This window comes from Thermobia domestica, chromosome 14, assembly GCF_964235325.1.
Source record: "Thermobia domestica chromosome 14, izTheDome1.hap1.1, whole genome shotgun sequence".
Taxonomy (NCBI): Eukaryota; Metazoa; Arthropoda; class Insecta; order Zygentoma; family Lepismatidae; genus Thermobia; species Thermobia domestica.
This window is the reverse complement of record NC_137467.1, coordinates 4,157,106-4,174,687: the sequence shown is the minus strand read 5'-3', so window position 1 is coordinate 4,174,687 and position 17,582 is coordinate 4,157,106. Positions and strand designations below refer to the sequence as shown.

The following is a 17,582-nucleotide window of genomic DNA, read 5'->3' as shown; positions in this document are numbered from 1 at the left end:
GATGTACCGGAGATGATGAAAGACCACTTAGAACCGTGTGAAGCTTAAACGTGCGAACCGAAGGGTCCAGCTGGTCGGCTGGAAAGAGGCTGACTTCGGCACCAGAGTCGAGGCAAAAGAAAACATCCTTGGTCATGCAACGGGCTTTGACGTAAGGTAATTTGCCTTTGAAATGCAACGGTAATTAGAAGTAATCTGAGGAAGAGGGAGGGGAAGAAGGGGATGAGGAAGAATTAAGCGCGAGGAGACTGGTGCGCTCTCGCGCTAATTTTGGGCGTTTTTTGTTTTATTGGTACGAGAGTTTGTGGAGACAGGGGAAGGGTAGGTGAGAGAGGGTAGGTGGGTAGAGGTAGGATATTGAAAAAAGGGATGATAGAATGGATATGGTGGAATGGGTATGATTGGCTGTTGTGTAGTATAGACGTTTTGGGGTTGGGAAGAATGCTTAGTATTAAAACGCTTATTGTTCTTGCCTTTACGAGAGCCGTTATTGTTATCATTTCGTGGAGTGTTACGGGTTGGGGGAGACTGAAAAACAGTTTGACAATGACAGGAGGCAGTACATTGACAACAATGAGACGGGTGTGTGGAGCAATGAGTACACGAGTTAGAAGAAGAAGAGGTCGGATTGGTGGAATGAGAATGTTGGAGACAGGAGGACGGAGGATGGGGTGAGAGGAAAGGGATTTATGGTTAGGAGAGAGGGTGTTGTGATTGTGAGGACTAGGAGAACGAGAACGGGTAGGAGCGAAATGAACAGAGGTAGGTTGAGAATTTGAAAGGGTGTTGAGATGAAGCTGTAACTGTGAGACTTGATGAGTCAGTTCTTGAATGGCGCTAGAAGTTGGGACATCTGAAGTTTGGCGTGAAAAGGAAGAGTCCGTTTCTCGCTTTTGGGCCATGAGCTGAGTGCGTTCTAAGGTTGTAACCTCATCAAGAAATGTGGGATAGTCAGATATGGTACGAGTGCCAAACCAACGTATGTTTTCGGGCGTCATACTCGACACGCATTCTAAAAGAAACTCCTGAAAATCTAATTGCGTGTATGCCTGATCTGCCAGAAATTTCTTTGCGAAAACGTAATGAGAAAGTGGTTCATTAGGGAGTTGAACTCGAGCCCTATACTGATGAATGCGAGATCGTGGAACCTGCTCGTCGCCAAATTGTTTTAAGAATTTTTGTTGGACGGTTGACCAGGGAAGGGTAGAGAGATTTTGGGTTGAGCGGGTCCAGAAAGGGACTTTTCGAAAATCTTTATGCATTCTGAGTCATCCCAGTTATTGACCAGTGCGATCTTCAAGAAATTTTGTAAAAATAAATCCGCGCTTTGTTCCTTGGACGCACTGTATATATCGGGAATGATGGAAGAAATGCCTGCCATATTGTTTGAATTTTGAACTTGAGGTGTGTTTAAGGGAATGAAAGAAGCCTGACTGCGAGTCGTGGGCATGATAAGAGAATGTGAGAAATGAAATGACCACAATGGAGTTAACAAAGCAAAAAACTGCCTTATATGTGTGAAAAGAGGAACACAAACACTAAGAACCACACGAGAGAGATTCCTCTGGGGGAGCCATAATATGTTACTAATATGTTACTGAATGTAGCAACAATCAATTGTCACGTAAAGTAATTAAAATGCTAATAAAAGGACAAGCGTCATTCATTTGGGGTATTTATTAAAACCGTCACTTTAAATAATAATAACATAGAAACAAATAATATTACAAGATCATGATATAAGATATAAGAAGTATGGTGGTTGGAGTCGTATCAAGGAGAAATCCCGGATACTCTCGTGTGTTTTTAAATGTTACGTAGTCCTCCTTTCAACACAATATGTCATGCAAAAGTTCATCAGCACAGTGCATACTCACAAACTCAGGCCTCCCTTCAAGACTGTCAGTCCTGGTTGGTTCATCTTGGATGCAAATTGAATATACCAAACTACACTATTAGCGGATGTAGGTCGAATGATGATAATTGTTTTAAAACGCCAGGTTTTATATTACCACAAAAACTATTTTTGATTTAGAAAGGCACTGTTTATGCTGGTTTCTTTTTATTATATGGAAAATATGTTTTTTCAATTTCTTTCAAAATAATCACCTTGAAAGTTTTTATCTTATATATTTTGACACCATCACCTTGAATATACTTTGATACCATCACTTTGAAAGTTTTTATCTAATATATTTTGATGCCACTGGAAAATCCGTTTGCGTACTAGTTTTTCATAGGACGTGTTTTTTTTTTTTCGTGCTTGGATCGTATTGTTAATCTTGTTCTTTAATAGAACTTTCACAAGGAAACATCACAAAGTATATGAGTGTATAATAATTTTAAACTTTTCATCGTTTAATGATTTTGGGAATATAATACTTGGCAGATTTTTAAGTGCGCAAAATGGATGAAAAATTGGAACAACGCGTTTGTGTAAAATTTTGTTTTAAAACGGGAAATCTGCTTCGAAGACTTACGAACTCTTAAAAACAGCTTTTGGAGACAAATGTCTGAGCCTGTCAAATGTGTTTATCTGGTTTCACAGATTCAAAGATGGCCGCGAGTCAGTAGAGGATGACCCCCGGTCTAGCCGGCCTTCAACATCAAAAACTAACGAAAACATTGCAAAAGTTGGCGATTTAGTGCGCTCGAACCGTAGACTTACAATTAAGAAAATACCTGAAGACATAAATTTAAGTTTCTATGCGGTTCAGTCAATTTTAACTGATGATTTGAACATGCGCAAAGTGTCCTCGAAATTCATTCCAAAAGTGTTGTCACACGAGCAGAAACACAACACAGACTTGAAGTGTCCCAAGAACTGTTTAATTGGGCCGAAATGGACTCAGATTTCTTGAATGGGGTAATAACAGGTGATGAATCATGGATTTATGGGTATGACCCAGAAACGAAGGCCGAATCTTCTCAGTGGAAGAGCCCAGTTTCACCAAGACCAAAGAAAGCGCGACAAAGTCGGTCGAATGGGAAGACAATGTCGGTGCTTTTTTCGATTCTAAGGTTATCGTGCATCATGAATTTCCTCCTAGGGGACAGACAGTCAACCAGGAATACTACAAAAGTGTCAACCAAGAATACTAATAGAAAAGAAAATAAGAAGAAATAGAGAGTAAAGAAAAAAAGAAAAACGAACGACTACATGGTAACACAAGAAATAGTTTCGTGTGTAACATTTTTTTTTTTAGCTTAAACGACATAATCGCGGAACATTAAACTAAAATATTCATTTCATTTCAATTTGTTAATTCTTAGATGAATTCCGTGATGTTGGTGTATTGTTGTCAATTCTACTTATTGTTAGATCAAACGACCCAATATATTTCAATAAATAATTTTCTTGTAGGTCTTATATCTGGAGAACTACACATAGCGTAGCCAAACCCAAACCATCAGTTAACTCAGCATGATGTGCTTCTTCCGTAGAAAATACGAAAATTAGAGACCGATTTAGAGACCGTTCAAAAAATTTGTGGCCCCTGATCCAAAAACTTATTATTGGTCAAAATCGCCATCTTTTGATCTGTTTTTAGGTTTTCTAAAATTCTTGTTCATACTGAGTTTATATAATTGGCAACTCCTTCAGAAGATGGAGTTTAACTACATAATGAATAAAACAGGAACCAGTCTACAAGTTTCTTAAGAAAACTTTTTAATATGATTCAAGGTAAGGAAACATATGTAGAATTTTTAGTGAATACGCTCTGTAAGTTGTTGGCAGCACTAAAGCTTCCATTACACCAGAAAGCGCTTAAAAAAAAAGTTTAACGTTTCTGTTCTCGATTAATATCAATTACTGCATACCATGACTTTACTTCAAAGAGTGAATACGTATGGAGACGCAATGCAATTAACACTGCTAATCTAGCAAAGCATCGAAAATATAAATTGTAACGTAAGAGGAACCTATACGTGTATTGTGTTTCCAGGAAAAATGAAACCAACATTCGCTTTATTGCAATATTTTCCTGTTCCAAATTATTTTTCAATTAAAGCAGGAAATTATTTATCTCATACTCCGACTAAATCATTTAGAGGAAATATAATAGTCAAACACTATTCTTTCAGAATGAAGTAATAAAGTTACAACGACTATTAGCAGCAAATATGACGCTAATCACTTCGTTTGAAATTCAATCAAGTTTGAGTACGGTTCAAGGGTGGCCATGTTGTGGTTTCCAAGGGGAGGGGGGCAAGTATAAGCGACGTTTCAAATATAGTTTCAAATGTTGCTGTAAGTAATGTAAACATTCTATTGGGTTTTCGATATTCTGAAGTACAATTTCCTCTAGGGGGCGAGTGCCCCACCTTGCCCCCTTGATAAGCGTCCTTGGTACGGTTTGTGGAAAAATAAAATTGTGATGGCAAAAAAGGATAGATATATTTCAAATGTTGATTCAGAAAACTATAGCCCTAGTACATGGGGTTCGTTGTTCGATCCCCGGTCATGTAAGTTTGTGGTATACATCAAGTACGAGGGTTTTCCCGGGTACACCCGTTTCCTTCCACATTCTCATAATATTAATTCTTCCATTATCACTTCCCTTAATCATCGTCTCCATTAGCCTAAAGTACATAATCGTGGGACGTTATACTGAAAGATTTCATTTCATTTCAATTTGTTGATTTTTGCATGCATTTCGTAATGTTTGCATATTTTTGAAAATTCTGCTTTTTGTTCACGCTGAGTAAAAAATTATATAATTGGCAACTCCTTCACAAGATGGATTTTCTGCATAAAAAATATCTAACGTTGTAAAAGGATTAATACTCTTCACGCCCTATTGCATGTGAACACCAATAAACCAATTCAGAAATTCCGCCATTAAAAAACCTGATTACCAAGTAATACTACTCCTTTAGTCTCGTACTTTTAAACAACAATAAACAAATGGATTTGTATCCTTACAATATTGATAAATCTCATTAGCTGTTTCCTATTACTTCTAAACAAAAAATGCCTGTGTTCTTTTCAAGGATGTTATAAAATAGAGGATTTGCCGATACGTATCTTCATCCTATGAACTCAATGAAGAAAGAAAAAAAAAACAATCGAGCATCGTCTGAATAGGCTCGTCTGATTGGCTACTCTCGTTTCCGCCATGAATGTTGGCTCGAAACATTACGATCTTAGTGGCCCGGAGCGCGCAGAGCGCATGCGACGAAACTGTGACGTATGGCTTCACGATTTTGTTGTATGGGCAGATCCTCTATTTTATAACATCCTTGGTTCTTCCACCATTAAAAAAGAAATGGCTAGTGGCACTACTCTTTGTTTCATCATATTTCCAAACATTTATTTGTATCCTTCTGCCATTGTAAAACCTGTTTGTATTCTAGTGCTACTCCCTGTTCCCTCCTACTTTCAAACAGCAATAGACAAATTTGTTTTTATGTATTTCCTCATTGAGAAACCTAATTAGCTAGTAACGCTCTCTCTGTTCCCTTTTGCATTAAAGTAACACTACTACTTGAAAAAGTTTGAAAGAATTAATGGAAACACAGAATATCTAGCATTTACAGGCGAGAGGGAGAGAAAAATGGAAACATCTTCACTATTTTACGGGTGTTAACATTAAAAAGAAGTTTCAATATAGCTGTGTCTTTTACTAAAATTGCTTCGAATATGACTCATGTGTAGATAAGATAATTGGATTGGATGACACCCGTTTTAAAACAGAAGAAATAAAAAATGAGAATCTCTTTGTTTTCTTCCACTATCGAAAAATCTGATTGCCTAGTAATACTATTCCCATTCCCTCTTACTTCTATACAACAACAAACAAGTTTATTTGTATCCTTCTGTCATCAAAATTCGTACCTGCAAATAGATATCTTTGTATCCTTTTGCCACTGGAAAACCTCATCGGCTAATAATACTATTCTCTGTTTCTTCTTATTTGTAAACAACTGTAATTGTATCCTTCCGCCATTGTAAAACATGATTGGCTAGTAATGTTTCAACCTGTTTCTTGTTCCTTCGAAATAGCGATAAAATAATATATTTTTATTATTTCACTACTCAAAACCTGATTGTTTGTTTAACGTCCCGTTCAGCAGCGAGGTTATATGAGACGTGGACCTACTGACTAACGTGGAATCCGAACCACATGAGCTCCCGCCGGGAATCGAATCCGGGCTTCCCACGCCAAAGGCGAGTACGCTAACCGCTTAGCCACGGAGGAGCTCTGAAAACCTGATTGACTAGCATACTTCACTCCCACATGTGCCGTGAGAAAGACAAATTATTGGGTCGTTGCATCAGTTCGTTCGGTTCTTATGTTTTATATCTTTATTCTGCTGTTCTGTTAATTCAAATACAAACACAACATAGACATAACATTAACATATTCTACGAGTGTAGCAATTAGTGCTCTCAACGGGTCGGGTTGAAGACCGACCCGACCCGACCCCTAACCCAACCCGAGCTGACCCGACCTGTTTGAAAGCACTAGTAACAATACATTGCATACATTTTACTGTCACTCACATTAACTCACAATCACTCAGTGATGTATTCACCTCAATTATCTATGACCTGCCAACGTTCAGGTAGCAGTTCAATGCCTCGCCTGTAGAACTGTTTTGGTTTTAACTGAAAGAAATCTGTTAGCCATTGATCAAGAGAAGCTTTTCTGTGCTGTTCTTTCAGCAATTGCTTTATTCCCGTATACTGCGCAAATTGTTCTCGTAGCTTTTGCTGCATTGGATCCTCGGTTAAACTCTAAGAGTAAAATGTGGCGGAAATGATCACTTTTCTCAACTTGACATTCCACATTAGTTTGTCTGAAATCAGGGACGGCGCCAGGAACGCTTGACGGGGTGGGCGGAAAGAGGCGGACCTAGTTGCTCGGTGGGCGGACAACGAAAATGAGAACTGGGCAATGTAGACATTTTTTGACAATAATTAAATTTCAATTTTTATACTTTTTAGTTAGCTAAGGCTCAGACCGAAATAGGGGAGAAACAAGGATGTGGAAAACAGCTGTGTTGGCCTTATAGAAGGTGCCATTCCAGCATTCACCTGGTAAGACTGAAGAAATGCAGGACTTAGGATGGGCTGCGGGAGTTCGTGGCAATATGCTCGACCTACCGAATTCTGCGTGGCACACACACTACCTCTACTTTCAGCTTTTTAAATAATAATAACGGTGTGTTCTGTGTAGTCGAAGAAGTTCAAGACTGCTTTAACTCCTCTCCCTCCAAGGAAGCACATGAATGCATAGAAATAAAAGAAGGTTCAAACAACGCAGACTAACAGATAATACTCTACTTTTCGTTAATAACATAAAATACACAATAAGTAGGTAAAGTAAAACAAGGATAAAATAGGCTGCTGCAAACATTTTTATCTTTGAAGTATTTATTACAAGAAAGCAAGAGACAAAAAATATAAATGAGTAACTTCAGAAGCAATGCTGTCGTCTTCGCTCTCTCCAACATCTAGTTCATTTTCACTTTCCTCGAAATCGAACACTTCAAATTGCGAATCCTGGTTGTCACATGTATTTGTATTTTTTGTCTTTTTCCCTATTGAAGAAGAAGGATTATCACTAACATCAACGGACTGAAAATCGCGCTTCTTTGAACACGAGAAAGACACCGAGCCTGAGAAGAAATCGCTAAATTTTTTCGACATATTAGCTGAACAAGCACTGACCGCCAAGACTTCTGAACGCAACAGAGATCAACTCAACAATGCTATAATAAAGGTTTTTACAAATCTGTTTAATGCCACACGGGTAAGACATGTGGTACATTGCTGTAAACAATTGCAAGTTGGAACCCTCTTATAAGAAGCTATCGCGCCAACACAAAGCAAGGGCGCCGATTTCTCTGTAAATTGGGGGGGGGGGGCATTCAGATGCAGAAGGCATGCATGAGGATTTTAAGACAAATTGAATTCAAATTATGCCAAATATTGTGTATTCATAAATAAAATGCGGGGGCGCACATGGGCTTTGGGGGAGCCCGGGCCCCCTTGGGCCCCCAGGATCGGCGCCCTTGACACAAAGCACTACTCTCTTCCCTCTCTTTCTCAAAATGAGACAATAGATAATACTGGCCAGCTCTGTCCATTATTTAGTTGGCTTTTTAGAAAGCACTTTTTTTTTCAGTGCAGCACATACAAACACTGGCGTTTCAATAGCACGATTGTGCGTGTGTGTTAAACTTCAATTCATTAATCACGACTTTTGGCATCATTATATTACTACAAGTATCTGTCTTCAAATCATTGTCCATTGCAGAGTTAGAGTCATAGAACCTATTACATTACAATCGAAAGTAATACCTATTGCTTGTGAAGTACAGGATGTCACCTTCAGTGCCGGATTTGCGTATAAGCTAAACAAGCTATAGCTCTCTTGGGGGCCCCAAAAAAATTAAAGAAAAAGTGGCTGTAATGTCATTTCCAAATAATAAGAAAAAGTAAATAAGATAAAACGCACATATAACAACGGTGTTCTGTACTGTTATGTATTAAGCTCTCATGAAGCAAGTAATAGGTCCCTGTTTTCCAACCCGCCTGCAATGGGATTTCTGTTGCCCAGCTCCGCTTATAATGGAACCCTCGTTTCCCAGCTCCGCTTGTAATGGGGATTTTGTTTCAGAGCCCCATTTGTAATCGGGACCCTGTTTTCCAGCCATTACACTTAGCTACTTTAATAAGACTTCAGAGCATAAGTGATACAAGATCTTGTATGCGGATAGAACTCTAGTGCTACCCTTTCTTGTACTATTTGGAATTCGACAAGAAATTGAGTCTGGTAACAGTGGATGCTTAAGAAGAAGGCATGAAACGACAAGCTCGCGAAATAATAGTAAAATATAAAGGAATTACATCCCTAAGGGGCAATAATCTTTACATCGCGAAATTATAGCTATTTTATTTCGCTGTACGTAAGTATGAAAAGTAGTTTGCAGAAGTATTTTCAGAACTTGGCACTGATTTTCATAGTGATCTATAGAGTTGAGTTGATTTTGAGTTTAACGTCCCCTTCAGCAGCGAGGCTACATGAGACGGGACCTACTGATTAACTTGGAATCCGAACCACATGAGCTCCCACCGGGAATCGAACCCGGGTCTCCCACGCCAAAGGTGCGTACGCTAACCGCTTAGCCACGTAGGAGCTCATATAGTGATCTATAGAGTGCAATAAAGGCAGGGGCGGATCCAGGGGGCGATCGTCCCCCAGAATTGAATATGTTTTTATTTTAAAAATAAAACCTATCCTAAGAATTTTCACCTTTGTATTATAAACGTAAAATAAAACCTATTGACTTCGAACGACTGCCCCCCCTAAACATTCAGAATGGATTCGCCTTTAACTAAAGGAAAGAATAGGAGCACGAATCGTAGTGATATCATCCATTCGTTCTAGGCATATGAGTCGTTCGTTTGTATATATTAACAGTATTTTATGTATTGTTACGTTCAGAACTGCCCGAATTTACCTTGTGTAAGTTAGTATGCAACAGGCTGAATCCATTAGGTTATCGGCACTAGTTACTACCAGTGGCGTATTTACGATTTTGTTTCGGGAAGGGCTTTGCTAACTTTCGGGGGGGGGCTTTGCCTGGAAATGTGAAAATTCTGCAAGATATTTCATTTACTTTACTATACTAAGTGATTTCGGGGGGCGGGCTTAAGCCCGGAAGCCACCCCCCTGAATACGCCACTGGTTACTACATAGCAAGGCAAGGTACCAACATCTTTTCACTTCGCAGTAAAAAGATGCTACCTGCATTTATAGGTCTTATAATAATTTTAGTGCAACAGTTAGGTTTTTTAACGAGGTTTTTATGATTTTCAGCCAGAGACGTATCTAGCCAGCCGGAGAGGTCTACGAGCCCAGTTTTTTGAGTGACAAAAATAATTGAAGCCATTACTTACATATTTTTGAAAGTTTAGAGTAAACTCACGATATATCTATTATAAACTGGGTTTTAGTTGCCCCTTCTCCAGTTTTAACCTTCTAAGTTCGCCTCTGGTTCCAGCGAATTTGTGTCGTATTACACCTTGTGTAATCTTCGAGGGTTGCATTCCATTTTGAGTTACTCCAGTAACCTGACCTGGAAAAAGCTCACACGATTAGTTGAGCTTCAGGCAGTAATTACCAACCCTGGATGATATTTAGACTGTATTTACTTACACGGATCCCTGGAAACGTTTCAAACTTTACCCAACTGAATAGAAACAACTTGAAATGAGAAATGATGCGTTCTCCACATATTGTAGAAGCATGGCGTGGAGCGTGGATCATAGTTGGTGCAAAAAGATCGGCAAGGGACTTTATTGGTACCAAATTAAACTACCGCTAATTTTACAAATTTTACAGTTTTTCTGTAATGTATTCAAAACAGTAAGTTAAGTTAACGAAATATACACGAAAACGTATTTACTTAATAGATATGTATTAGGTCCATAAATTACCATATAGCATATATTCAAACAGAAAAGGCGAAATTTTGTCGCTGAAAAAGAATACTAGAAATAAATTGGCCCCATTATCTTCAATAGCTTAGGGCCCCATCAAACCGAAATCCGGCTGGTCACCTTTATTATTATTATTCTGTTGCAGGGGTGTCATTTCAGACTTCGCTTGAGGGGGCAAGAACACCAACAACATAAGACTTTCACAGTTTGCACTAGTATATTAGTAGACAATCGATAAAGTATATGTATTCCTCAAAATCTTGCGGAGGGCAATTGCCCCTTCCTGTCCCCCCTTAATGACACCCCTGTTCTGTTGGGGTGGGCAAATGGGTGGGCGAGGCCATCCATCGGGTGGGCGGTTGCCCACCCCCGCCCACCCTTAGCGCCGTCCCTGTCTGAAATATATAGAATAATATGTTCACAATCAAGAAAACCCGTGTTTCACAACACATACACTCCTAACTACAGTAAAACAAAGGAATAACGATAAACAATCGCTTCACGCCGCATTGTTGCCAACTCAAAAGAAAACCCCACGAACTTATGCATCGACCTAGTTCTTCTCATCAAGTCTGGTACGTAGCGAGCATGTAACTGTTTAGCAAAAGAATGATTTTCTCTCTCTCCTTCTTGAATTTTCCTGAAGAACTAAAGATTATAGTGAACAATACATATCATGGGAGTGCTTTTCATTACTCAAAGAAGATGCATTGATTCTGTTTCAACAAAGCACTCGCGGCACTACTGAGTCAATCCAATGCATTACCCAATTGAGGTACCGCCAAGCCGCGAGAACGTCTATCATTGTGGATTCTTACACACAACACTTCTATTAATCCTTCAAGTGTTCTAGGATTAGCTCGGGAGAGTAATGCTCCCGGAAGTAGAAACGAGAAACACAGTTCTGATTGGTTGGGGTTATCCACTTATTGTCACGTTGCATTAAAATAGCAGAAATCAAACACTTGCTGCTGTCGGCCTTCGTGGCCGTGTGGGCTATATACTAGTAATGAAAGTCTCTTTTGGCGCGAGTTCAAACCCGGCCCGAGGAAAGTTTTTTTTTACATTTTTTAAACATTTTTATAACACTTATTAAATTAAAATAATATGGAAGTAATACTTAAAAAAGCGATTTATTTATTTTTGTGCAGATAAGTAGTTGTAGTACTTATGTCCTTGTACTCCATGATATAGGGCTCGTTTTGTTCCCCTTGTACTTCATGATATAAATTTTGTGACCAACTTAAACAACTGGCTAGGATAGCGCGTAAAACAGCTGGCTAGAGTAGCGCGCGGAAAAGCGTACTTCTGGGAGTATTACTCTCCCAAGCGTTCGTAGTGTTCTTGGTTGCAGTATATTATTATTATTAAGTGGTTTCTGGAGTCTTAATACCTTTCATTGTAGCCATAGATTTTAATTTTATACGGTTATATTACAATAAAATTATCTTCCGATGACGAAATGTTTTGCGTAAAGAGTACATACACTAATAAGCAGACAGTATTGCCAAATTAGTTAGTAAATAACTAAATTTAGTAATTTTGATATTTTGTTGAACCAGTAAGCTTAGCTATTAACTATAATTTTAGCTAGTTCTTTATTCAGAATTACTAAGTTTTAGTCATTACTAATTTAGCAGTAATCTAATATCTCTTGAGTCAAAACTTTTCTACATTTATGGATAAAATCAGAATAAGGTATTATTTCCATTTTTGGATAATTTTTTCCTCTTTGAAATACTTAAATTGCCACATTTCAATCCACACTATGGTTATCTACATTAATTGGGTACTTGAAATCAAGGTTATTCAGTTGATTTTGAGTTTAACGTCCCTTTCAGCAGCGAGGCTAAATGAGACGGCACCTACTGATTAATGTGGAATCCGAAATACATGAGCTCCCGCCGGAAATCGAACCTCGGTCTCCCATGCCAAAGGCGCGTACACTAACCACTTAACCACGAAGGAGCTCCAATCAAGGTTATTCTACAAGTGCTTTGAAGACCCTTCATGAACACGAGCAACAAAAAATGCTTCAAGAATTATTCGTGAGAACAACCCACTGGAAAACAACGTGATACATATATATATATAGGTATTTGGTAAAATTTCAGGGGTGGAACATCCACCTTTTTTTGCAGAGCGTAGCACCGCGTAACTTTTTTCTCTTCCTGAAAGAAGATTACGCTCAAAGGAACCAGGTTCGAATACTTGGATACGGTGAATGAAAAAGCGACGCAACTCTTAAACAGCATAACAAGATGACCTTGCTTATTATAGTGGAACATTCGTATGAAACTGTGGAGGTATCCAAGAGGGAATAACATTTCAATTATCTGGCTTATTTCATTAAAGGGTTAAAACATGAGCCCGGTTTCTTAATTGCCGCATCTCGTATTTTAATATTTTATTTACATTCTCGCTCACTAGCATCATCTCATAGCAAATCTGGATTCTAGAAATCCCATTTTCTTAGAACTGATTAAATATCGTAATTAATTTGTAAATAAGAATTACGAGTGTATGATCGATATGTATAGTGTATTTTAGTGTTGTGCTACAACACCTGTGCAACCAATATGTAGTCAACACTATTGTGAATATTTAGAACGAAGAAGTGAATTCAAGGGATATACAGCACCTCATCGATTTTACAATAAAAGCGTACTTTTAATTTTACTATTAGATTAAATTAGTACCCACCTGTATTCATTCATTTTCAACCAATCAGAATATTGCTAATTAATATTCAAACAATGTAAACATCCTGCGTCATATCCATATGCGCATGCATTAAAAATTGCTGAAATTTCCAGAACTGCAGTACTTAAAGGAAACGGAACTAAGCATATTTGCTGCCCCAAAACAACTTGTCGCCCCGATCCATAGCCCGTCTTGCCGTCTTGTAACTCGCCCTTTGAAAGCAAATTGCGTATTATTTTTTGTTGAATTCAGTCTTTCTAATAACACGATTTAGTTAAGTATAAACGAAGTAATTTTCACGATGTAACAACAAATTTAAGTTCATTATTACTTACCTTTGTCTTTCCAGATCCTGTAGGTCCAACTAACATCAGACCATGCCTCACGACAGTTGTTTCATACAGCTGGATTACCTTTTCGATGTAATCTAAAATTTAAAAAAAAGGGGTAAAGATTAATTGATTTACAGTTTTGACCAATGAGAAAAGAGAAGGCAGTTTGATGATCGTGAAAGAGGAACCAAATTCAAAATTTCAACGAATTTATACACGTTTCATGGCTTGAGCAATTAGAAAAATTGTTTTCCAGGTGTCTATCCTTTGTTTCACCCCGATGTGTGTAACTTACCTAGAAGCCTTAACGTTTAACGTATCAGAGCCAAATTTTAAATTTAAGATTTCTATGAAGTACTTTACTTTTTCCATTGTACGAACTTTTGCTTTTAGTACACTTAAATCTGATTTAAAGTACTTGCTGACCAAAACAATACATTTACTCTAAAAATTACTAACGTGTATCAACACTTTCGCTAACTCTCTACTTAGTTCATCAAACACTATAAATACACAAGTAGTGATAGATTTAATACACCAGAGACTTCGAACAATCCCTGAATCTTGATTGGTTACTCTAAGCTAAAAACAGCCAATATCCTTTCATCACACACCAACAATTGAAAAAAAAAAATAAGAGAAACAAAGGGGAAGGAGAACAAGGATCTTATTAAATATAGGATCTGCCCTTACAACAAAATCTTGAAGCCATACGTCACAGTTTCACCACCCCTACTCTGCCCACTTCGCCCAATAGGATCGCAATGTTTTGAGTGAACAATCATGGCGGAAACGAAAGTAGCAATCAGACGATGGTGGGAACGAGAGTAACCAATCAGACGTGCCGATGCTCGATTGCTTTTTGGCTTCATTCATTTAATAGCATGAAGATACATATGGGCAGATCCTCTATTTTATAAGATCCTTGAAGGAGAATAACAAATTTTGTTTCTTCTTCTTCTTCTTTGTTTGTTTGTTTGTTTTTCGTGTGTGATGTAAGGGGATTTGATGTTGTAGCTATGAGTAACCAATCAAGATTTAGGGATTATTCGCTGTTTCTTATATATCAAATCTGAAACTTCTTGTGTATTCATAGTGTCTGATGAAATATAGTAGATGGCGACACTGTTAAACATTAATAATGTTTACAATTAACGTATTGTTTCGCTCAGCGTTTAGTTTCAATCGGATTTGACTTTTTAATATTTTCTTTGTAACGTCAAAAGCAAGGGTGAAAATCAACAACTGTGATTGTTTTAAAAGCTACATTAACCCTTTTGTTTATAGCGTACAAATTAATATTTCATTAAGAAGTCTATAAAATGGTGTAAATCATTTCTTTAGGAAATACACAACTACTACTTCACCCCTGGAAGTAAGATCTATTCACTCTATTTTCTGAAAACCATTGAGTCGATTCTGTTCACATTTCATAAACAGAAAATGAAATGAAATCTTTGGGTTTTATGTCCCACGGTTATGACGGTTAGGCTAAGGAGACGGTGATGATGAGTAATGAATGAAATGGTGGAATGAAGAAAGTGGGAGGAAACGGGAGAACCCCGAGGAAACTCACGCACACGGTGTTTGTCCACCACAAAGTTTACTTGGCGGGGGCTGGGATCAAACCCGGAGGCCCAAGCACCAGAGATGAACGCTCCACCACTGACTGAACCACCGCGGCCCATTTCATAAATAGATGTTATATGTGACCGCAGAATCAGGGTAAAGGCTAAAGGAATTATTTCTGAAACAGTAATTAGGAACGCAATGATGTACGAAGCTGAAACATTGCCACTAAAGACAAAAGCGCCGGTTCTTGGAAGATTGAGGGGCCTGGGCCCCCCAAAGCTCATGTGGGCCCCGTATTGTATTTATGAGTGTACAATATTTGGCATAATTTGAATGCAATTTGTCTTAAAATATTCATATATGCCTTTTGCATCTAAATGCTCCCCCCCCCCCAAATTTACAGAGAAATCGACGCACTTGACTAAAGAAAGCGCAGGAAAATTAGATGGAATATTACCGAAATGAGAATACAAGCTAGATGTGTGGGAAAACAAGATGAGATACAATGACAAATAAAGGACTAAGAGGAACAATCAAGAATGTGGAAATAACTAAAAAAAGATTGTAGAAAGAAAACTGCAATGCTTTGACCATCTCATGAGAACAACGAAGGACATACTGCAAGAAGATTGATGTGGATGGGAAGAAAAGTAGCGGGGGACCAAGAAGGAAATGGATGGATATGGTTAAGAATGATTTCAGGAAGAACTTAACAGAGGAAAAACTCTGGTACAAGGCTGTACAGAGAGGACTCATCAGTACGTTGATCCCATACTAAGTGGGAAAAGATGAATAGAAAAATAAAGAAGTTAACGACACTTCAATACCGTCAATACTTTCTCCTGAAACATTCACACGAGGTAGTTTACTTTTTTCTACCACTTTCTCCAAAACGAGTCTCTCAATTTTATTTTCTTTCATAAATCTGCATTTCATCAATACCCGTAGCCAGTGGCGTATTTACGATTTTGTTTCGGGGGGATTTGCTAACTTTCGGGGGGCTTTGCCTGAAAATGTGAAAATTCTGCAAGATATTTCATATATTTTACTATAGCAAGTAAGATTTCGGGCGGCTTAAGCCCGGAAGCCCCCCTAAATACGCCACTGCCCGTAGCTCTATAGTACAGTATAAGCTAACGTCATAAATATCCAAAAGGAAACAGTTTATCTTTGAGGTTAATGCATACGACCATAAATTATACGACTTCAGCTTTGGACTATATGTATATACATGGAGGAAAACAGTGCAAGATAGCAAGAAACTGTTTTCAGTTATTAATTTAGCATTCAGGAACAACACCCTCTGTCTTAGCTCTGTATTCAAACGGCGAGTAGCGGAAATCAATCACGTATACTTTATATCAATATAGAGTAAAAACCGAAGTGTTAAAGTGCACAAGAGCAGGACAGGAAAGGGCAAACGCATGACTACAGGGAGAGAAAATCGAAGACCTTAAGACGTTCCTCTATTTAGGAAGTTGAATATCCTCCGACGGAAGAAGTGAAAAAGACGTAAGTTCCGAAATAGGCTAAACAAACATTCTATAGGTAAAGAGGAGTGCTAACATCAAAAAAGGTGCTGCTGGACGTTCGGAAACCATTTATTAAGACTGGTATGGAGCATGGTGCTTTACGGATCGAAACGTAGACATTGAGAAAAGCTGAAATATCCAAGCTGGAAGCATTTCAAATCTGGTGTTGGCGCAGAATGCTGCGCATATCATCGACTGAAAGGAAAAGGAATAAAGACGTGCTAAAGGAAGCTAATGAAGGACGACAAATCATGAAGATAATAGGTAAAAGAAGAAACAGCATGCTTGGCCATCTTATTTTTTACTCCGATTGGATCACCGTGCTGATAGAGGGAAAGGCAGAAGGAAAACCAGGAAGAGAAAGATCGAGGATAGAATACCTAGATGCAGTTAAGAAGAAGAGATCTTATCAGAGTATAAAGCAACTCTCCCATAGGAAAGAAAAGTTTTCAAATTTTCATGCTGCCCACCAACCTATAGTTGCGGTGAACAAGAAGAAAACATTAGCTGAGCATTATTTGGCCCTTCCAACAAGTCTGGTGCCTATGACTACCACGCACGCCTTTCGTACAGGAGGTCCCTGGTTCGATTGAGAGAGGCTTGATTGAGAGACAAAGAAAAGGGAAAACGATAATAGATGGCTAGAAACAGTTTTCTGCAATCAATTGTGCGTCTCAAGAAATAACATTCTATTTCCACTCTAAATTCTATACTATAACCGGAAGTGGTAGAAATATAATATCAGTTCCGATTTCAATACTAATTGAGAAAATATCACGCCATGTAAACCAAACTCATTTGCGTGGTGTACACGTGACACTGCTACCTGCCTTTTAATTACATTTAAAACTGTTCTTTATTCTTATCTATCGCTAAGCCTTTTACATTCGTTTTCCGTTCTTCGCAGCTAATTTTAATGCATCACGAAATTAACCCAATCTTTCTGGCTTACGAAAAAAAAAAACATACCCTGAGTATACCCTGAGT

The 17,582-nt window shown here is 38.3% G+C and overlaps 1 protein-coding gene across 1 annotated transcript in view; it reads right to left on the bottom strand.

The window, feature by feature from the left end:
* Positions 1-17,582, bottom strand: part of LOC145670651 (dynein axonemal heavy chain 1-like) — a gene marked incomplete at its 3' end in the record, with an annotated part of 1,762,390 nt that overhangs the window by 1,339,194 nt on the left and 405,614 nt on the right. The window contains 1 exon segment of the mRNA XM_081739441.1: positions 13,495-13,586. Within this exon segment, the coding sequence (XP_081595567.1) occupies positions 13,495-13,586 (92 nt within the window).